At 46.6% G+C, this 24,063-nt stretch overlaps 1 protein-coding gene across 2 annotated transcripts in view; it reads right to left on the reverse strand.

The window, feature by feature from the left end:
- LOC105560981 (fasciclin-1) overlaps window positions 1-24,063 on the reverse strand; it is a 274,172-nt gene that overhangs the window by 54,247 nt on the left and 195,862 nt on the right. For both annotated transcript variants that reach the window (XM_012010571.1, XM_012010572.1), the window contains exons 3-7: window positions 18,646-18,836; window positions 5,827-5,957; window positions 4,269-4,365; window positions 555-720; window positions 111-271 (exon numbers count right to left, since the gene is read on the reverse strand). In XM_012010571.1, the coding sequence (XP_011865961.1) occupies window positions 111-271; window positions 555-720; window positions 4,269-4,365; window positions 5,827-5,957; window positions 18,646-18,836 (746 nt within the window). The remainder of the gene's footprint in view (window positions 1-110; window positions 272-554; window positions 721-4,268; window positions 4,366-5,826; window positions 5,958-18,645; window positions 18,837-24,063) is intronic.

Raw genomic sequence — 24,063 nt, forward strand, 5'->3', positions numbered from 1 at the left:
CCAGAGCCGCTGCGGATGTCGAAACGACCGACCGTGGCGGCCGAATGTACCGATAACTTTGCGCGATGCTCGTGGATCGAACCGAGGACGAACGTGGATCGGGCACTGACCTCCAGGAAATCCTTCACCGTGCTGTCGACGACCATGAGCGGTCGTTGTATCAGATGGACGACACCGTTGCGCACCGGGATGTTCGCCTTCACTATTTCCGCCAGCACCACACCGGACTGGTGGTTCGCATCGCCCAGCAGCGTGTCCGATTGAACGTAGACTGAAAATTGGACTATCAATTAGTCATCGAGACACAATATGCACCGGATCTATCACTGGCGCGAGGACACGTCCCCTTTTCAGCTCGAACACGATCGCTTTATTAAACGCGCGCGGCCGTCTCGCGTTAAGCGTAATAACGCGTAATAATGGCGGACAGTAACGTCGGTCTCTAACTTCCACGATTCTTCGTCGGATTACGTTATCGCTCTCTGAATCGAATCAACCGCCCAAAATCTGTTCTCCTGGATGACGATAGAGAGTGCGCAAGCGATGATTATCACCTTTATTTTGCGACTTGAGAAAGCTGACGACGACTTTCAGATTGTCGGAGAACACGAGGGTCGGGTACGGCACTTTGTCCGGCGTCGGCGCGGTGAAGAGAACCTCGCCGGATAGAACGTGCCCGTCGATCACCCGCTGATCAATCTTGTTCGGCCTCGGCTCCGGCTGTAACAGAGAGGCGAGGATCACGAGAAACTCCATTGGAGCGGGAAGAATATAAATTGCGTAATCATAATTTATCGCGTCGTAATTCCAGGTGGAAAAACGACATCGCGCTTTCGTTACTTTAGTCAATCGCGCGACTTCCCCTTGTTTCTTCGCACGTTTTTGCCGCGATTAGACCCAAGGAGGATCTACACTGTTAGACGCAGTGTGTAATATTGTAATATAAGTGGTTTTAACTCTTTTAAACTGAATATGTAAAATGCTCTATTGGCAATTAATTGCTCGTATTATTATTATTGGCCTTGCTCTCTTGATATTTAATAAACTTGTATCTCCCGCAAGGAGCGACACGGTACGTTTTTATTCCGCGGACCGCTGACGCCCTCGCAAAGCATCCCTGTTGTCCGGATACCGCGCGTCCTTTCATCCAGACGCCTCACAATCAGCTTCTCGCACAAAAGCGAGCGGCCGACCGCGTTGTCACGGCAACTCGATTTCTACGCGGGGACCGCGAACTTTAGATTCCATCCTGCGCGCGGAAAGGGATCTTCGAGGAGGGGACGAAAGGGGGCGCGCGGAAGGGGTCTCGATACCGACCGTGGAGTTCCTCGGCGAGGCGACGACCTCGTTGAGAGAGAGAGAGGGGAACTTTTTCGAGATCGAGTCGTACACCGTCGTTATACACCCTTTCGCACCCTTCTCCGCGGGCCTCGATTTTCTTTGCTTTTTCGCCGGAGTCCTTTTTTCCCCGCCTTTCCCTCCCCTCCCTCCCTTTCTTTCTTTCGTTCTTCCCTCGCTTTCCACTTTTTTTTTCGGATCCGAGCCCGACGCGTCGTATGTACAGGCGCGAAACTTTCGGTAATTTCTGACGGGATGGCTCGTTTAACTCCGGCTCGTTTTTACGCTCCAAGTTGGATTACGTGCGCGCGAACATCCATTGTGTGTACGCGAGCTTGGCGTTGAAAATTGGAGAAAAAGCGGAATTCTCCAGCGCCGAAGTGCCGCGATGCGAGCATAATGAAACACGGGGGAGTGGTCGGAAGCGGGGATGCGCGCAGATTCGTACAACGAAATTCATAATTTTTAATTGTCCTTATTTCCGCCTGGGATTAATGGACGTTTCTTGAAACTACGCGAACAAGGGAGGATGCGAAATTTTAACGCGTAAAATTTGTAGCGCGGCTCCCGCTGACGAGCGTTGTTAAAAAGCTTTTACCGGCACTCTGATAATAACAAACGTTTTTAATCAATATTAAATACGACGTTAGGACACAATTAATTGAGAAAATAGCTCGTCTAGACTTCTCGCCACGAGCCGTCCTTGTATTATATCGGTTTTTTTCTTCACAAGAGAAGCGACGCGAGTGAAACAACGTAAGTTTCACAATTTCTACATACAATTTATCAACGCGAAAGCGTGTGTACTTTTATCTAGGGGAGCGTCATAAATAGTTTTGTAGTTACAGAAATCTCGTACACAACGGGAGTAGTACGGACATTTCGTTTAAAAATGACGACGGTGAAGAGAAGGAACGTTCAAGAGAAAAATCCGATTATGGAGGGAGATCTAAAAAAAGAACTACCCTACTATTATTTATGGTCGCATTGACTTCGGCCTAAAGTTCGGTGCCAATGAAATTAAGTAGGAAGAGAAGCCCCGCGGTCTCTCCGCGATTCCGCGAGTGAATAGCCGCGTGTGAGCACGCGGGCGCGTTTTATCGCAGGTGTCGCCGCTGGAACGGAGTTACACGAGCGACGCGGATTAACTTTAATCTCGGTTCAGCCCGCTTTTTATCTTCTTCACGATTCTTAAAACCGGGGAGAGATAAAGGGGAAGTTTAACTGAGAGATTACATTAATCTGCATCGGTAGAAATGGAACGTGGCACAACCGACCTTCCCCCGGTTGTCGTCCGGGTGTGCCGCGGTTCTTTCGGGCGGACGGGTTCGCTCGAACGCGAAGGGCTCAATCGGGGAGAAAATCCGCGGTGGTTCGCGGGTGTGTGCGTGAGTGAATAATGCGTCACGGATCACGGAGCTGCGTCGACGACATGGAGCCACGGTAACGGATTAATCGGAGGAGAGAACGAGGACGAGATCGCTCCCCGGCCGTGACGTTCGCGCGAGACGGCGAGTTCCCCCGCGTTTATTTCAGCCGAGTAAGATGTAAGACGCAAATAAATAGATAATAAACAAATAAGTTAGATGGAATAACGGAAACGAACTTCATTTCTTCCAACCGCTGAGAATCGTCGAGAGAGAACGAGCGACGTGCATTTTCGAGAGTTCAGCTTTTATCTACGCGGTGCTCTTTGCGTTCAGAAACATTCTATTTTGTGGCCAATAAGTACGTTTAAACAATTTATGCAAGTTGACAAATTGTACATTGTACATTCTACACAATCGTACGTTGTCAATCGTCAGTTCTTAAGCGTTTCGAGTTGCTTGTACAAAATAGAACGTTTCTAATCGCATTGTATTATAGATCCATAAAATGAAGCTATTTGATTCGATTAAGCAAAGCTCGGACAGACAAATTTCAAGACAGCGAAAGCCTTTCTGGCTTTTTGCCTTTTTATTCGATTTTCCTCCAACCGAATCAAATCGTAAAAAAAAATACAAAGATCCAACACTAGCCTAAACAATGGCGGATGTTAATCGCGGCCCCCTTTTTCCCTCGCGTTACGTCGACTCTGGCCCGCCTATAAAGGATTTCTTCGACGTTAAAATAGATTTGCGCGCGACGTCGGGGTGTCGCGTTTGTAATCCGACGTTTGAAACGTCTAAATGCCACGCGCACGTTATCCGTACGGAATAATTTACATCCGCCGGCGAAACGTCATCCCGTGTAACGCGCCGCGCTGCGGCGCGGCTGCTGCTCCGCGGAACATTTCGAATGCGCGCGTAAATTTCGCGGCGTCCTAGGACCGCGCGCTGTCGCCGCGCGTGCATCGCGATAATCCGTTTCTTTTCAGCATTTCGAATCCGGGAAATTCCTCTTAATCCGCCCCGCGTCTCCGTCTTCGAGAATATTACAGTATTAATATTGTAGTAACCCTTTCACGGTTGAGTCACGTTCTGTTTTCTGATATTATGATTTTTAGTGCAACATCCCGAGGAACCAGAAAGACGAGAAATGCAAGCGCAAGTGTGTCCACTTGACCATGTCTCACTGGTCAGAAAAGGATTAAATCAATTCTGAATTTAACCCTTTCGTCCCTGACTGCAACTTTTTTCCCCAGAACGCCCGTAGCGTTCTCTAGCTTTCCGATAATTTATACATTATAATTAAATTACCGGAAAAATTTAGAAAAATATTTATACCACTCGAGACGAAAGCGTTACCAAAACCTGAATTAAACCTTCTCTTATATCTATTCCTGAATAAGTCTCGAATTGTCTAACAATAAGTCGTCTCGGTCGCTGCGTCTGACTTCGCAGCGAGTGCAATTGTCTTCGAACGTTCCGAGGGGAAATCGCGCGCGGTCGCGGAGCATGAGAGATATTGAAATCATCCCTTCGGATGATCAGTTCGCTAAAGCCGCTTACCTTGAAACCCTCGTCGACGGGGATGAAGAAGGTGAAGCGACCCTCGGCCTTGAAGATACCTTCCTTCTTCGAGATGACGATCCGCTGTCGGAAGGTGCTGCGGGGAGGAGGGAGAGAAAAAAAAGGGTTAATTACGAAGGCGTGGTTGTACGAGACGCGCCGACGTTAATAAGACAAACGAGAAAAGTTCGTGCATTTATTTACGTTATTTAGATGCGCCAAGTTTTTGTATTTATATTTAAATTAGGAGGACTGCGTTAATTGACAGGGGAAGGAGGAAGGGTCCGAGTATACTTTAAATGCGCCCGAGCAATTGTTCGAGAGGATAATCAATATGGGATATTTAGATCGGATCGACAGCGTATCTTCTCACCGTCAGACTTCAGCCCCGTTTATACGCGTGCGATGATTAGCGGCGCCAACTGACTGTACTTGTTGGCGTCAGAAACCGTGTCAAAATGGAGCCGAGACTGTGCGAGACTTCAAGCACGTAACTTAAAATACCTTGTGACTTCCGTACTTGACGTCATTTATCGCTTATGCTGTCTTCTAACGTCGACGACTAGACACGTTGTACAGGGAAATCTCTGACTTTTGACATCATTTTGACATCTCTAACTTTGACGAATCTTGTAAGTTTTTAAACAACATATAGAAAACGGCTAATGCTGGTCTAAGGTAAGATGTATGGTAGGTAGCCTATACTTGTAATTTATTAAAATGTGAATTCATATACCGTTTCTTTCCATCTTTGTCGTGCGCGCCGGTTTTGCTTTCGGACATAACGCAGTTTTCTTACGGGTGGAATTAATATCGTCAGCAAATTCACATATTCTAATCGCTAAACGATTTGTAATTATATTTTAAATGCTACGTTTAGCATTCAATACCCCCCTTTCCCGTACTGTACATTATTAATCTTACTGCGAAAAATATTACCTCAGTCAGAATTCGAACCTAGGACCTTCCTCAATCCGTGAGGCGAGTGACTGCCAGTATGTATAAACGTCATAGAGTGCTGCTACACGGAACGCTTAATCGGGTTTAATAACATCTGTAGTTATAAAACTGGCCAATCACAACTATTCCTCAGAAGAATGGAATGACTGTGATTGGCCAGCCCTTTAACTTCGGATGTTATTAAACCCGATTAGAGTGCCGTGTAAACATAGTCATAGACGCGAGTATTCATGGTAGCCTCGAACTGAAGGGCTTAACGTCGATGGCTACCGGGGAATCAGAGGAAATTCTTGAAGTGTAGGATTTAACGGCGAACGACAATCCAGTGATCTAAGAATGCGGCGATATTTCGCGAAAGTGACGCTTCGAGAGCGCGATATACGCGTTTAGAGGGCGGATTATCGCCCGAGATTCGAGGACGGGAAAAGCCCTCCTATCTCTATTCTCTTCTCTCTTCCCGGCCGCGATAAATGTCCTCGTTACTCTTTTATATGCGCCGACAGACGCTCCCACCTACCGAAAACGATCGCCGTGTAAATAGCGCCGGGTCCGGAGTCTCTCGAACTCCGGGCGCTGATTTACCGAACGGTCCACTTACCGCACGCGATGGTCGCCCAAATTGAGATTCTCGCTCTGGTTCAGAAATTGAAAGGCGTTCGGGTTGTAGATCGGCGTTTCCGCCGAGTTGGATCGCACCGGCTCCAGAACTTCGTTTATGATATGCAGGACCTGAAATCATACGAAAAAATGAAGCAATTGTTAGAGAACGTTGTCACAGTTTTGCATAGAATTGGAAACCCGGTTTCACCAAACGTCGCTTAACTTTAATCTAAAGCCAACGGCACACGATACTATTTTTCCTACTGGATTGCTTACGCGAACGAATAAGGATGTACAGTTTTAGATCAGGACTTAAGACTAAATTCTGATTGGCTCTCGTAAGCAATCCAGTAGGAAAAATAGTATCGTGTGCCGTTAGCTTTAGTTTAACTGTCTCTTTCTGAGGGAACAGTTGGAAAGGGACAAAGGACGAATTGAGCTAAGCTGAGAGTTCAGCAACGTTGGTGAAACTGAGCCTTGATATAAAAATAACTGATTTATAGTAAAAATCGGGCGGAAATAACGATAGTCGAAAAATTCGTATCAAGAGGAAGGTACGGAGGATCAAGAGGATCAAGAGGTATCGTAAGATTGCATTAAACAAAGATTTCCGGCAGAGATTACGTAATTGGCAGGTGTAGGGATGTTGAACTAGGCAACCCCGGGATTAAGGTTTAGACTCCCTAATTCTGACTTGCGAGGACCGAGTTAATCTCGCACAAGTCGAACGGATCTACGAATCCGGCCGCGGTGGCGAAGACGAAGTGAGACAAACCGACGTCAAGCTCGACGTGGCGCGGGCTCGGCGGGAACGGAGACACGAAGAGAGACTGGAAGATAAACCACCGAAATGGAGGAAGCGAATAAACGCCGAGTTCGAGAGAAGGGAAAGAGACGGCGAGACTAGGGGGGTGCACGTCGCGAGTATTTATCCTGCGGCGACGAACGCCCGGCTATATCGAGTCTGTCAGAAACAACTGACGCGCGCTTTAATAGTAAACTCATGAAGGAGAGAAAAACATATTTATTCACGTGCGCTTCCTGGGCGATGCGCCGTGAAATTCCCTTCGACAAGACGGGGCCGCTTCTTTGTCTTCGAAAACAACGTCTCGAAATAGCGTTTCTTCAATTTTACCTGATACGCGATAAATTCGCAAGCGTACGTAGCTGGAGACACTTTTATAGAGGAGATCGCGCGCGTTGCTCCGCATCGTGTCTCTAAGTATAGAAAATATATTACGCGAGATCCGCCGCCGAGGAGGAGAGGACGCACAATAGGTTTCTCTCCTCTCTCAACCCCGCCCCTTCCTTCCGCCACGTACACGCTATTTCACGAAAGAGTGGAGTCACTGGAAAGTGATAAGATGTAGAAACTGTTACCCCCTTTGCGCGCATCCCCGCCGGGAGGCGCCATCATTTACCATCCCGAAAAGGAAAAAGTTCACGGCTAAAACGTTGCCGCCGACGCCACTATTTATTCGCTCTCGTCCCCGCGATCGCGTCCCGACTCCCTTATCTCGCGAGGGACATCCCCGTTCTTACTGCAGCCGTTTGGGGAAAGAAAAGGAGGGGGGAGGAACAAGGGCGTTGGGAGACATAAGCGGCGAAGTTGCGACGTCCCGGGCGAATTCGTCTGTGGAATATTAAGGGGATGCTGGACTGATTCTCCACTTTTTGCACCCTTCGCACCTGAAGCTGTCAATTCATGGAAACATTTGGGAAATGTACAGGGTGTCCCATTTTGACTTGGACGGTAAAATATCTCAAAAACTAAGCCCGGCAAACAAAAATGTTTTAGACAAAAGTTGTATTTCGAGGGGGACATAAGATGGTACCATTGGTATGACTTTGAGTAGTTGGTTGAAGGTCACGTGAAGGTCACCTTCAATTTTTTTTATGGAACCCCCTATTGTTTATTATACTATTTTATTTTACTAATTAATATGAACAACCTTTGTTTGAAACATTTTTTGATTTGCCTAATACTTTTTGAGATATTCAAGGGAAAATTTATAATTTTTTCAAAGTTTAGCTCATGATATCTCGATAACTGTTTGTCGGAGGGAAAAGTATTATAGAACAGGACCTTTCTTACTTGATTTGGTCTCAGGAATATGCTGTTGCAATAGTGCACCAATTATTGAAAACTTTTGTGTATGTCACAATATACAAAAATGTTTCACCAACGTAGTTTAACTTTAAGCCTGGCTCAATTCGTTCTTTGTCTCTTTCCAACTGTTACTTTAGAAAGAGATAAACATGAATTAAAGTTAAGCGACGTCTGGTGAAACCGGGCCTTACTGGGACACTTTCTGTACGCACAAGTACAATTTGTGTATTGTGCAAATGTTTCCGTGAATTGACTCCAGACGCAAGAGGTGCAAAGGGTGCGGACTCACTCTAGCATCCCCCTAAGTCCCAGTCTACAATAGAGATTTAAGCCCTAAGCCTTAAGAAATTGACTAATCACAGTCGCGCATTCTACTCATACTTGACCGTGATTGGCCAATTTCTTAAAGCTTAGGGCTTAAATCATCTATTGTAGACTGGGACTAAGACGCGAGTTTCCCCACGCGCGCTCTCCGCGTCGCGTCGATAGAAAAACTGCGTCCCGGGCGTGTGCCAGGGACTTTACTTAACATCCATAAGCTTAATCTTTTCGCCGTTGCGCTGCTGTCGCGACATCTTTAATAAATATAATTCGAGAGCGCGGCAAGGGCGGCGGGGTGGGAGGCGGAAGGGGAAGCGAAGAAACTAATTGAAACGCCGAGAAACTGTATTAATAAGCGGCGTTGATAATAGAACTCAGTTAACATAATAATTCCATCAGAAACTGTGTTTGCCCGACTGCTCCCGCAGCCACCGCTGAATTACTGTAGCAGCCGTAGTTCGATATATGTGGCGTCGCGGACAAATTATACTTTCCGCGTTACGAAGCGCCTTGCGGAATAAAATTCGGTGGAAGCGTCTGAAAATTTTTCCAGATTCGGAAACACGCAGATCTGACGCGAGCGTTCATGGAGTAGATAATTAAATATCCGCACGATCCATCGTGGCTGCGCCGACAGTTTTAATACGAAACATCCATCACGGTGTCCGTAAAGATGAAGGGGGCGAGGGGGAGGGGAAAGAGCGCTGGTCGCGCGGTCGTACGGAAAGTTGGCGTCTATGAGCTCGTCGAGGGGAGAAAGAGAGAGAGAGAGAGAGAGGGCACGGGCGACGTGGAAGATCGTATGATAAGAGAGAAAAAGGAAGACGGCGAAGGGAGCGTGTCCCATTTATCCGGCGTAGTCGCGGAAAAAGACAGCGGCGACGGCGGCGGCGGGGGAGGGGGTGTGGTGGTTGGCTAGAAATGAATCGTTTTACTCACCGGGAATGAGAGAGGAAAGCGAAGTTTGTGTGTTCCTTACGGGATAAGACGCGCCCGAGCCAGGACGCCCATTTATCTTGCCGGCGGTCGCGAGTCATCGGGGGCAGGGGGCGGGAGAGGGGACGGGGAGAGATCGAACGTTCGCCGGCGTACGAATGAATCCTTAATTTTTCGCGGCTGCCCGCCGTGTCCTGATTTTTCGCGCGAAGACGTCCAGGAGCTCTCCCGAATAACGTTAGGAGCTCGCAACCGAAACTTTACGCGGTCAACAATACCGTATCAGTGTTACTTAACAAATACCGGCGTTATTGATCATTGCGTGGTTAATATTGACGGTGGTGGATCTCTTGATTCTCGGGTATCGCTCCGCGATAGGGACGCTGTTAGCGATACTAACTGTGTGACGAGGGCGTATGTAGATCAAGTTATGTACATAAGTATTGTCACTGATCCTAATCGTCTAAGTTTGTAAAGATACTTTTCCCCGTGGATTGCTCACGAGAACCAATCGGGATTCAGCCGTAAGTCACCTGATCTAAGATTCGGCGTCCTGATTGGCTCGCGTGCCGTCGGCTGATTCAATATTAACGAGAGGCCCGCGTCCACGATGCCCGAACGTGGTCCAGGTCCTAAAGACTTTTTCTGGAACGGCCGCGGGTCGATTGGCTACGCATTTCTCGGATATGGAACTTGGGACGCGGGCCTGAAGAATCGAGACGACTCGAGGAGTCGTCGGGGCTCGCGAGGATTCCGCGGTTGCGCGGTATCGATCTGTACCAGGCTACCGTTCGATCATATTAATTTCTCCCCTCGCTTCTTTGTTACCCGTCCAATTTCGCGCGCGAGTGGCAAGTGCGCGCGACCACCGCCGCGGTCGGCCTACCGCGGGAGTATCGTAAAGTTAACGCTAATTAAACTTTACCGATAGTTGCCGCCGAGCCATTCGCGACCTCTCTGCGAGCGGAGGGAGGGGGGAGGGCCAGGGGCTCCTTCTTAATCAGCCCGGCTACCCATATTCGCGGTCGGGGATGGTACACGCGGGTACGAGTTATCATCTCGATACACAGCGCGGCCCGTGCTCGCTCATTTCTCCTGTGGGCGCCCCGCCGCGAGATAATCACGATCTGCGCGCGGTTAACTATGAATTATCGTACGCAGCTACCTCCGCGATAAACTTGGCGTGGATGCGGTCTCTTCGGAGATTAAAATCGATCCCGCCGCGATTCATTAGAGCGCTATCGACGCGCGCTTATCGCACTTGGCGTCTCAATCGTCCCTCCCGCGCTTATCGCGATTTTTGCCACGCGCGATTATCTACGCGAGAGGAGGAACGTTCCTCCGGCTCGTTAACGCTTTAACATCTGGCGCTTGTCGCGTTTTTTCTTTTTTTTTTCGGGAAAAGCCCTTTAATGAAGCACTTAACGCTTTGCGTAAATTTAGAAAATATAACGGACCACGTCTCCAGTTAAAGCCTTCCTGCTTTTCAATTAGAGCGAGGGAGAAGAAACGGCGGGAACGGTGGAGCGTTTAAGTTTGCAGTTGACGTACGTTAATAATTTTATACGCGCGGCGAGTCGCGGCTATTAAGTAATCAAATGCATTCTTTCCGCATGAATATTCAAGGCGAGAAGAGAAAGAGAGAGACAGAGAGAGAGAGAGAGAGAGAGAGAGAGCGCGCGCGAGGGTAATTCCATGCAAAGCGGGGAATACCGAATTATGTAGCTCCGCTAGCGACGGCGAGTCATCGCCGGTATAGAAATCGCGCTAATTTTCATCCATTCCGCTCCCGGTTTCTTAAGAGAGACCGCCGGTACTCCGTCCGTCGTTCAATTATCATCGAAATTTATGAGAGAGAAACGACGCAGGGAGGGGGGGGGGCAGGGGAAGGCCGGGAAGAAGCCGCGTCTGTGCCTCTCGACTTGCAAATGTTATTCTTAATGGAAATTAGTACGGACGGCTGATGCGGCACTTATATATCTATCGCGACGCGGGCGCAGGGATCCATGAATCGAGATTGAATATTGTCAATCTTTAAAACATGAGCTACCCCCGTCTATCGAGTTCGGGAATGCGCGACGTCGATGGACGATCGAGAAACTGCCAGCGGAAATTGGATTATCTCCTTTAAGGTCACTCCGAGATTCATTGAATCGAGCGGGGCAGAAGGGAGGGAAAAGAGGGATGGACGTACGGTCCGTTCTCGTACGAAGTGGCGCGATTTTTGCGTTATAGCCCCCTTCTCCTCCGGCAACTTTTATTTTCTCTTCTCGTTCCCCTCGCTCTTTACCTTCCACGATGAATGACCCTCCCTTTCACCCCCCCCCCCCCATCCACCCCTTTCTCCATGTCTCTTCGCGGTACCTCGGCTTCCTTGTTTTCGAGTCAAGTCCCGCCCGGCCGCGGTCTACCTCGAATGCATTTTTAACAGGATACCGATCTCACTTCTATTTTTAACTCACGGATGGATACAGGTGGTTGCGCCTGTCCCCGAATTCACTTCGTTTCGAACAAATACTCATGGAACAGTCAGAACTGAGATTAGACGCCAATTTTCCACTTCAAGAGACGTTCGTCTCACGATTGTGTTTGTTGCTCCGAACAAGAATTGATTGGTTCGTTATTCCGTACGGACGAGTCTCTCGCTGTTAACTTTTTCACGGTGGAACCTCTCGCCCGAAACATGTTTAATTCGAGCTTTATCGCGTTCGAGCTTACCTGCCGTTATATTTTAATACGCGTTTTTATGCTGTCGCTATTGCCCCCCCCCCTCTCTCTCTCTCTCTGTCACACACTTCTCTACGGCAGCATGAACTTCCCAACCAAGCGACCGGCATCTTTGTTTCCCGCAAAGTCCGAAACACGGCCCCACTCCTGCGTTTCCACCATCCGCGGAAAAACTTCATCCCTTTCTCGCAACTATTCTACCCGCCTCTCTCGCGGTGGCTGATTTTCAATTCTTCTCTCCGCGGACAACTGCTCGCACCACTGGCTTCTTGGTGCACTCAAGTACTGCCGCGGCGTCTCCCCTCTTTCGCCCTCTCTCTCTCTCTCTCTCTCTTTCTCGCGCTCACGGCAACCCTTCCCGTCATTCCACCCTGGTATTTTTCCCCTCCATTAACCGTAACTCTTTAGGCGATCCTGCCGGCGTCGGTGTAGTTATTCGGACTGGAATTTCTTTAGATTGTTAGAAAACAGGAGCGAGGAGCTCGCTCGAGGGGGTGGCTGCGTTCCAGGAACGTATAATGAGATCAAAACCCACACCGTCTTTTGAGATTAAAAACATTGCCCCTCCCCTCTCTCTCTCTCTCTCTCTCTCTCTCTCTCTCTCTCTCTCTCTTTCTCTCTCTTCCTCCTTTCGTTCGCTCTTCCGCCCTCTGCGTAATGCGGTGCGCCCCTTTCCCGCCTTGCAGCACGAAAAACTTGGTTAAAATTCGACGCGTCGCTATGGCGATTTGCAAATTTCCTATTTCATTGCACTGCGAACGCGGATTATGGAAGAAGTCCGCGAATAAGGCGGGACGGGTGGATCTCTTGCAGCTCCCCAGCAGCGAGGACTCGGTAACGAGATTCGCGCGAGAGACTGCACCCCATATTTAGGAGAAACTGAATGGCACGCCATCTAATCGGCAGGAAGTGATATATATTGTATCTTCCGGCGACAGGCCGAGGGGGCCGACGACAAATCCGTGAATATATTCCCCAAATTCGATCCCTGCCGACTCCTCACGTTCTCGCGAGCACAGGCTGACGTAATAAAACCGGCCATAACTCCGGGGATGAAGAGTCGCCTCCTTCTCACGTTCTCCCCTTTTATCTCGACTGCCTGCGCGGGTCCGTCAGGAAATCGAAGCTCGGCGAGAGGATTTCTCAGGAACGTCGTAAAATCCATATCTTCGGAGAAATGACGCGATCAACTACGGGAAAGAGGCGCGCGCCGGCCGAACCTCTTGAATATCTCCGAGTGTATCGTCGAATCGGAAGTTAGATCTCTCCGAACGCCTGGGGTGTACCGTGAGACATAATGTCTGCATCGAGAAACCGATTAGACCGAGCGCTTTAAAAATGTATTATCGCCCGCACGAATTGGACCAAAGGGGCGCGGGAGGGCCGAAGAATGCGAGCCACGTTTTCGCCAATGAAACATTAATCCGACGCATAAGGGAACACGGCGGAATTAACTATAAGTTATTTACGGCGGACTTAAAATGCGCGTCGGCCCGGACTATATTTCTAATCCGGCGTATCGTAAATACGGTGTCCATAATCATAAAATGCCGGAACGGACAGCAACGTACGGGGGGACGGGGAAGGAAGAGCCATTCGCTGAATTGCCAACGCTGAATCGAGCGCGCCTGCAACGTATCGACGGTACGGAGGAACCGTTTTGCGCGCGACTCGCGACGGAAATGTAGCGCCGCCGCGACGACACCGTCGCCGAATTTGTCGAGTTGAAATTGGGGCGAGGGTGCTCGGCGAGTATATCGAGTAATTTCCCCGCGACGTGCCGATAAAAGGCGCGTCGCGATAAGGGATAAGGGATTTTCGACGGGGACATTTCTCCGTAAAACTCCCGACTCGAAACTCCCGGCTGCGATCTGAGACACGGCGGATAATGGAATACGTATGTCTATCGGGTATACGTAAGGGGACAATGCGCATAAATCTATTCACGAGTTGATAGATATGCAACGCGCTCGTGGGAGCGAGCGCCGACTGAAAACGGATCGCTGACCCGTTCTATTGTTGAGACATTTCCTATTATAGTCACACACGCGGAAACGGAGTTTGCAACACTTTTATGTCTCTCCGGCGGGTATGCGGGATAAAAATGTACATAATTTTTCCAGTAAAATTAGATACTGATACAAGCCGGGGCTTTAGAAAAACGCAGCGTTATAACTGGAGAAAAATGAGCGTTGATGTAAAAAAAACTGTTTAAGTTCCTTTCGCTGTTATTAATAACAGCGGTTGCGAGAATGAAACATTTAAAATGATTAAGAACATGTTTTTACGAGGAATTACTTTTTAATAATAAATTTATATAATTTTCTTTCTCTTTCCCCCCCCCCCCCCCCGCGGTTCTCTCTACCTTCCGTCTCTGTACGATTTGGAATCTTACTCATTGCAGTTTCGATATTGTAATTATCGCGCGTACTGCGGCTATCGATTGTGATTATTTCACTTTCGTCTAGCTGCACCTATCAATCATGCATTATTGAATCATCGTGCAATTAATAATTACGGATGATTAATGTAAGTTATTGCAGCGTATCGTCGCCATCCGGTGGCTAATTGGCGCACTCGCAATTATTAATGATAATGTTACAATCAATCATTATCACTAATTCTCACGGAATGTACAACACGGAAATTATAGTTTTTACGTCAAATTCGCGGCGCACAATAATTGAGCCCCTCGTCGCAGTTATCCTTGTCATGATATTTGCATGTAATAAATACATTAATAAAGTAATTTTAGCTGTATTAAATCTAAATTAAATCTGATGATACGCTATAATTATCTGGCTCGAAATTGAACTAAATATATATACATATATATAAAATACTTTCGCGCTTCTCCCTCCTTTTCTGAACATAATAGCAAATTGCGGAAACATCGCGCTTTCTCCTTTAACGCGATTCTTTTTTTAGAGGAGATAAAGAAAGAACGGTAGTTTCCGTCTTAGTTTGAACTCATATTTATTAAAAAGTGGAGGGCGGGAGACGCGATTTATAGACCGATATTTTCATACGCTGGTAACGAGCGGGAAGTAGCCGAGGCAATGGAACTTGCGGGTTAAGTGGATGAGAAAAGTTTCCCTAATATTACCGGGAGGCAAGAGAGAGAGAGATTGATCTGCAGGGCGAGAGCTCGTCGAAGGGATTAGTCGTAGCCCCGGCTAGTCCCGTGCGATTTTCATCAGGTGATGGTACTTTAACTGTAGATTAAAGGATTCGTCTGGGCGACCTGAAATGAGATCCTGCCTTCCCTGCGCGAGACCGAAAACCCAAATCAGCCGGGAGACACCGCTGAAAAGGGGGATACGCCATTGACGGCGAATTTACGGGCATTTGAAAAAGATTCCGGCTTGATAGAGTGTCCCCCCCCCCCCCGTGAACCCCCGGCGAATCCACCTGGGCTGCATTTGCGCAAAATACTACGCGATGCGCCGAATCGCGTCGAATTGCGTCGCTTATCTCTTCCAAGGCGGCGGGATTTACTACGCGGGCTCTCCGAGAATCTGTAAATCGTGCAACACGCCAATTTCCAATTTCCAAACTCATTCCGACGGGAAATTGTATATTTTCTCGAATAAATTCGCGCTTTAATCGTTCCCAGTTCTCGCCCGACCGACGGGAGACGCGGGACACGGGTACGTCCGTAATTTCTCAAATGACTTACGGTTCGGCGCATTCATTATTATAAATCGGACGTTAACACACCGCAGGTTTAATTTGCAAGCAGCCGTGAAAACGTTGGACGCTCCATCGATAACCGAGCTGATGACTCTCTCTCTTTCTCTCGCGAGAGAGAAAGAGGGAGAGAAAGAGAGAGCGCGCGCGAATGCCAGGAAGCGCCGTTCGACATTATCGAGACCTGCGATATCCATCAGCCTAATGGTCTCGCGGCTAAGGTGAGCGTGTAAAGCTCATTAAAAGCTCGTTAGAAAGCCGCCGGCACGCCGCGCCGGGAGGTGGCCTGTCGGCAAATCGGTCAGAAAAGTGGCGGTCGAACGCGAGGAGAATAAAACTTATCGAGATAAACCCCGCGATTCACCGTTGCTGCATGCACAAGTGCATTCGCGAGAGTTTTACGCAAGTCAGTGGTTTCTTATTTATCTTCTTACTTATTTATCCCGGCGCACAGAATTCTTCTAATGCGAGCCCTGCTGGGTATTTCAGGCTCACTGACGAATTTAGCGCAAGATATAACCGCGCGACACACTCTTAAGTATGTGAATTTTTCATATATCATTCATATGTGTGTATTAAAAATATATGATAAAATGCATGATATATATACATTATAATACATAGCTGTGTAAAGATTATATACGTCTAATGTATGCATTGTATATTTTTTATGTTTTATCATATATTTTATATAAAAATATTAAAAGGAATATTGCACTAGGTGTTCTAAGTATCTTGGAATTTAGGTTCTCGACGCTTTACCAGCGGAGGTCAAATTGATTTCATTTGCCACAACTGTTAGATCAGATTTCTCGCCACTTCTTGTACACTGCTGTTGGTTAATTTTTAAATACGAGAAAGTGTAACGTGCGATCGCCGCCTCGCGGCAGCGAAGAGCGTTATTGCAAAATTATAAAAATATAATTAAAATATTATTTAGATATATATTTCGCATATATTTTTAGTATAATATATTTTTGACACATATAATATTATATACGAATTTTTTAATAGAATTTTTATGTACCGAATATATGAAATATATTACCATATATTTTCACCTACTTTTTAAAATACTAGAAATGACAAAACGCGCGCTTCGCGCGCGCAGTTTGTGGTTGAACTTTGTATATTTTTAAGAATTTGTATACATGCAAAGAAGTCATTGTATGCGCAACGTCAGTTTAAAATAAAAAGTAATTTATCACTCACTGATACGATTCGCAACAGCAGAGTTGTATGTACATCGTTAACTGTATATGTTAAAACTGTAAAAGTACAAATATGTACATGATTATTATAGATTTATTATGCAAAATCGAAATTATTGTATTAAATATACTTCATATTTTATATTTAAAAAAATAGGTACATATTAAAATAATTATATAAAATATGTTTTATTTTGCACAAGTAGCAAATAACATAAAAATGTAAGACACTTACCTCACCATTTCTCCGCCGTTGCCCGATGTCTCCAAGACCTCCTCCTCCTTGTTGCACTCACACACTCACTCGCGAAAATCATCGATCGCGCGAAATTTCGGGCACTCCCGTCCGCGATGTGAAATACCGCGAAACGCACGAAATATTATTATCAAATATCGCGTGACTTTGTATCGTACAAAATACTCAAACTTGCATTTTTGAGTCGGAAGAATAGGATAATGGATAAATCACTTTTGAATTGGCGATATAAAACACAACGCGAGCATCGGAAGAATAATCTGCGGTAAAGTAAAAAAAATTAGTTATTAGTCCGCAACAAAATGATATTTTACAATCTTTGTCATTCAATCTAATCCTCGAAATAAATTAAGCGAGCAAAATTTCCAGCGACAAATAGTTGTTATTAATTGCAACAGTTAATCGAGATAATTTTCTATTACATTTACATAATGTAACGACGTGCGATATGCGACTTTCTTTACTTCCTGTCCGTTCGAGTTGCGAAGAACGACAGAGCGAATTGCAGCGCGAACGCCGAAGTCGCACAAATTTCTCTCTTTTCCCGAAAATGGAACAGAATATGCGAAATCGACAGATAATCAAAAGCGCGGTGCGTAAACGAGATGTAACCGCGACAAAGTACCACGGTTTACATTCATATTTTAGATGGGTTAGTCTCGTAAAATATCTATGTATACGTTGACAAAGAGCCGTCGCCTCAACACGCAATTAGATCCTCATTACAAGTTGTAGAAACTTACTAATTGATCGAGGAACGTTACTGGTTACTGATAAAGGTGTACAAATCAATAGCGTTTTATCCATATATCCATCGCGATCGAGTCTTGGAAACCGATAACGCAAAAGTAATACCACGCACGGAGCGACTCTCGCCACTGCCTGCCGGCACGACGTTCGGCGAGCGAATGATAGTGCGGCGACCTTCGAGTACACGCTGGCACGCAAAAACGTCGTACGTCACCGCGCCGAGAGACAAACAACAAAAAAACGTTGAGAATTCGTTATCCCGCCGACGAAATCGAAAATTCTGTACTTAATATTTTACATTACTTTGTTCCGTGACAGTTACTACGTTTTGTGTATCATTCTGCGGACTTATTGGTATAGTGATTAATGATTAATGCTGTTCAATCGAGAAAATGTTTGGAAACAAAAATCGTTACTTAAATTCTAATTCCTAAGATCAGAGATTTTATCTCAATAGTTGGTGTATACAAGTGTATATTTCTAAATTGCAAATCTTCACTTACTATGAATCTAAAAGAGAAGTGAAGCGCACACCGCGCTTCGAGAAAACCAATCGGCATCGCGGAAAAGAGGCCTCAACTGTTCGATATTAACGACATTCGCGCTGGGAACATCTCTTTTTTCATTAAGGATATATTTTTTCCCATGGAGAATATTTTGTGCCTCGTGCTAAATATACCGGGAAAAATATCTTCCCTCCTATCTTGGTAGATTATTGTGTACCTCATAGTCACGGTACCTTTTATTTTAACGTATGCCTCGAATTTGGCGGCACTACGCGATACAAGATTAAGAGTGTAGCAACGAAACACTAACCTGTGTCATAGTGTCGCCGTTGACTTTCAATTTAGACTGGAAGTTGCTCTGCTCCAGGAGGATCTTCGCGTTGTTAATGTACACGTCCACGCCGTACTTGCCCGGTCTCCTGGTGATCCACAGGGGTGGGTTGCCCTCCAACTCGGAGGATATCGAGTCCCTTAGCTCCTCGATCGTCAAAGGCCGGTTCGCTGAAATCAACCGAGACGATATCCCGTTAGTATTTTGTAACTCCATAGAAATACTTTGGATGTTTGAAACGTTCCCCCGCGTGTTTTATTTTTTGTTATTGCGCAGATGAATGCGCTTTGAAGGAGCTACTTGAGTTCAGACCACCGCAAAGATCGCGATTTAGTTCTTCGAGACTGCAAAGTTTTTAGCTCCTGAAGATTTTTATTCCCGGTGGAAAGAGACAAAGCGAGAGATGGTAGAGAAAGGAAGTGAGAGGGGGGGGGGGAGAGGGGGAGAGAGAGAAGGACAAGGCGAAGAAAAACGCTGAGAATAACGTAAACGGCGAGTGGGACGGAAAAGAGCTCGAGATAGAGCAACTTCAAAAAGTCCACGGCGAAGCTACAATGCCCGCCGCTTTATTATCCCTTTACCGGAGAACGTTCTCGTAATCTTGAGGTTTTTTCCTCTCATGCGGACAGTAAGGGAATGGGGGGACAGAGACACATCCCCGCTATTGTTATTTGATGTCACGTGAAAGTCACAGCTGTAATAAAAGCTTAATCGAATTTTTAACTACAGTACAATAGTTTCTCTTAGATTCGTACTTTTTCGAATTCTCTAATTCTCCTTGCTTCCGTTTCTTCTCTTTATGAATTTTATTAGCTAACAAGAATCACGAAAGCAATTTGCTTTAGATGTGTTTTGCGCCGACGACGATCTCGCTTCTCAACTCTATCGTGGAAACTAGGATAGAGTTAAAAAGTTAGAGGGATGGAATATATTATAATTTTCAACCCCGTAGAGGCCCGAAGGAACGAGAGCTAAAATGTTGAGCGCACGCGAATAGATAGAAAATTTTATTTGCATTTTCTTCGATTGACCACAAATCGTCGTCCCGCGCTGCAAATTTCCGCGTTTTTCCGAACAAAATCAAAATTGCGCCCCCGGCGTACGAACGAGCGGAAATTATTCTGCCCTATCTCGCTCTAATCTTGGCACGAGAATGTGCACGCCTCCCTCGAGTGCGACCTATCGAATATCGCGGGCAACGGGCATTGTAGTTTCCAAGAACAGCCCTGCTCACGACACAGGCGAGCACCCTATACCGTGTTTCCTCGCGAGCTCGGAAAGTCCAATCTCCGCGAGGAAGAAAGCAGACCGGGCCGGGTAGCACCGCCAACAATGACGCTCATTACGAACGCTAGGAATTGAGTCCCCGTTTCGTAAACCACCGGGCCGTTTTACTCGCGAAAGTTTCCAGAACAAGAAAGCGGCTGACGCCGTAAAACCTCGTTTCCCCCCATCCCTCCCCGACGGCGCGGCGACGATTCTGGCGGCGTCCCTTTAGCGGCGAAAAATAATTTCCCTCGTCCGCGAGTTTCCCCCGGAATCGCGGCAAAACGACGTTTCATTCGCGACTTGGAAATGCCACCTCGCGCTAACGCCCGGCAAATACCTCGCTCCCGCATCGACGGAATACTTTGACACTTTTAATTCCTTCGGGGAGCCGCGTCATCCTCTCGAATTTTTAACGACCGCGCGAGCAGTCGTCGTTGGCGTGTGCGGGCGGGAGAGAGAGAGAGTATTCTTTTTTTTTCAGCCGTGTGTGACTACGGTCGACGACAATTCGCACGCGAGGAACTCCGCCGATTCGCAGTAAAAGTTCCGCGCGGTATGGTAATCGTAAAGTTTATGATCCGCCGCGATATACGTGTATGTCGCCAGGACCAGACGATTACGACATCGGGAGAAGTCCTCATCGCATCGCGCCGAGACTAACGTTTGATGGCTGCGATTCGAGGCGTAAAAGTCGAAGTCAGTCGGCTTTTATAGTACGCTTCGCTCTTCATGATATACAATGCAGTAACGCGATACACAGACCGAGCCCGTTGATCGACCGGAAACGGAATATTTTTGCCAAAGAGAGAGAGAACACATGCCGATAATGCACTGTATACCAGGCATGGCAACCTTTTTCGCTTCGCGGGCCACGTTGAAAGTCGTCAAACTTCCCGCGGGCCGGGTCTTAAAAGTGTTAACATCTCTTCATTTTTATGAGAAAAAAATGCTAAGGCTGTTTTATTGTTAAATAAAACTTTCACGAAGCTAGTCTTACGGTTTTTTCGTTCTTTAAAATTAATTTTTGAAAATGTCGCGTGGCCGATGCCCCTACTTGTATTGAAAAGAAATCAATTGTACGCACAACGATTCATCTATCGGGAGATTCGCGCGCTCGGGCGGCTTTTGCGAGCTGCGCCTTATTAAGATAAATTCCTTTCGATACGCCTGCACTTTTTCAACGCGGAGCGACTTCCGGCTTATCCCGTACGCACGTATCGGGGGGGAAATTCGCCGCTCCAGAACGATGTATCGTGCCACGCCATATAACGCTTTTATATCTCCGTGACGCCTCGTCAATCACCTTCCCGAATGGTTGCATGCTTGATCATTCTTCCGCTAGGTGAGGAGCTTCGGAAGGGAATACGCGAAGCGCATGTGCAAAGCGCTGTAGCTTCGATATATTACAGAGCGCCACGCGTGTGAACGTAAACCCGTTCTGTCCGGCAGCTGTTCCAGGTGTCCCAATTTTTTTAAGATCAAATTTAGAAAAAGTCAGCGCTAAAGGCCTAGCAAGTGTCAACGCGGACTGGACTGGCGATTGTCTTCCAGCCAATGAGGGCAAAGCAGCCAGCGATTTTAATCGACTCTCATTGGCTAGAGGACAATCGTCAATCGCCAATCCTAATCCAATCCGAGTCAGCAATTGCTAGTCTAGATTGGATCGACGATTGTCTTCTGGCCAATGAGAGCAGAGCAGCCAGCGATTTCATCGACTCTCATTGGCTAGAAGACAATCGTCAATCGTCAATCGCCAATCCCAATCCAATCCGAGTCAGCAATTGTCTGATTCGGCCTTGAGGCACTTTGGAGGCCGGTTGTTCCTTTTCTTATTTCATTATCGCGCGCTTTCTATTGTTCTCGATTGATTTTGGAGTTCGTTACAAACGTCTACCACTTATTGCCACCTCGAATAAACTCGGCGCGCAAACGAACCGCTAAACTCATCAGTCGGCTCGCCCTAAATATGCGGAGAATCTCATAGGAAAGCAGGACTTTCGCGGATCGCCGGTAACCCCGCTGTAAGTCGACATAGAAATGCGAGGCACGTTCGGAAACTGGTTAGGAGCGGTGATCGTATTATCGCGGGTCGAACGAATAGGGCTTTATTCGCGCCGACTGGATTTTTATAGCGCGTCTCCCGGCGCATTTTTCTTGTTGCGCCCGGGAGTGCTTTATGCGGCCGTGATCGACTCGCGGAGGGCGCATGTACGCCTTTCAGAGGGCAATATCTCTGGCTTCGGGGTTCGGGGCTCGCGCCGAGCATTTTGTCCCAGCAACCCGGAGCCTTTCCGCTGCTCTTTCAACGAGGGAGAGGACGCGGGGGGGGGGGGGACGAGGGGGAGCCGCCCGAATGATTAAGCTGCCGATCGATTCGCATTTATTTTCTGCCCCCGTAAACCCCGCGCGCGATGGTGGGCGATGCGGGGCACAGGTGCTACGGCCGACCGCAAAACGAGAACAACTCGCGCAAAGCTGCTTGCGCATCGATTTATATCCCCCAGCCCGCCTGCCTTCATCCTGACGTCTCTACTCGTCTCCTCTGTCCCTTTTCGACGTAGCCCCGAAATCCGGCCTTCGGGCATGCACGTCGGTTGCGTGCGATGAGGACGAACTTGCGCGATGTCCTGTCGAATGTTTATGCGGACCGCGATAGACATAATCGGATATTTTGCCGTATTCGGGAGAAAAGTTATTTTTCCGGTGGTACGACAGAGTGACGGATTATAAATGAAACACAAAGGACACTCGAGATGAAAAACGTCTAAGCTAATTCGCGTGGATGTACAAGTTAAGTCGCAATAATTGTATCAAGTTAAAGAAAATCTATAATGATCTGCAAGTGGTTCAATTACTCCGCGAGTCTCTATTGATTAATCTCTTTAATTTCTGGAATTTCTAAGTTGTCGCGTTGCTCAATTCTCAAAAGGAGTCAAAATGCTGCGTCAATTACAACTCGAGCTTTACGACAATGTACTCTTCGTGACGATGAAGCTCTGGTTGGTGATGGACAAATAAAAAGCGCACTCGAAGAACAGATTGATTCTTTTTTCCGCAAGCGGCGCGATAAAAATTAAATAGAGAAAATATCAAGATTTATCGCGGTGGACGAAACTCGTTGATTCGTTGCAAAAATTTGAGAAGCGTAAGATTCGTAATAGCTCGTCCTCAATCGTATTATTTTTATAAATAAATCGTTTAATTATTCAAGAGTTTCGTACGGTTGCATTTTAGAAGTGAATCTTGACACATGCCGGTAACGAGACGAGTTAATTCGCCTCCACAGAATTACAATTGCATGGCACGCGGGCGATGTCTTTAATTCATAAATTCTAAATGATCAAATTAATAAACGGATATAAGTAAAGACATAAGCTACCACCGTTTCGCTCTACTCGCGTCACATTCATTCTGAAATTAATTCGCACTCTGCTTCCACTTTTCCTCAAATGTTATCGTACTCAATCATTCCACCCACATTTGGCAAGCATAGCTGAAGAAAGTCAACGGCACGCGATACTAATTTTCCTACCGGATTGCTCACGAGAACCAATCAGAATTCAGCCTCAAGTCAGCTGATCTAAAACTCTGCGTCCTTGGCTCTCGTAAAAGTAAATTGTATAGTATAAAGCATAGTATAACTAGTTTCTCTGTCGGCCCCTTTGATCTTCGCGGTCCCGATCATTCTTATATGTTTATCTTATGTTCGCAGAACATTCGACTGGCGCTACTATAAATCTTTTTCGAATGTGAATCTATCGAATATAGCGTGTCGGTTATACATAGTACGATCACAGGTTTCATTGCCTTTTGCATAAGATAAGTGTATTACACAACAAACAATGTGCAATACATAAGCTCAATGAATGTTAAAAAATTATTCTGAACGAATATTCCAAAGCCATTCTCGACGAATATTCTAAAAACGCACTTCTTTGTTATGAATATAGGACTTCTAATTGTAATAATCTATATGTATTTATAGAATATTCGATTCGAATGTTCTGAAATTAAGAATATTTGCACGCCAAGAAAAGATTCATAGAACTATGTGTGCTATCTGGGAGGGTTGGGAAGTAACTCGTTACTTGTAACGAAATTACAGTTACAGTTACTGTTTTTTTTGGT

This window comes from Vollenhovia emeryi, unplaced genomic scaffold (assembly GCF_000949405.1).
Source record: "Vollenhovia emeryi isolate VEMERY1.0 unplaced genomic scaffold, V.emery_V1.0 DF939215.1, whole genome shotgun sequence".
Lineage (NCBI taxonomy): Eukaryota > Metazoa > Arthropoda > Insecta > Hymenoptera > Formicidae > Vollenhovia > Vollenhovia emeryi.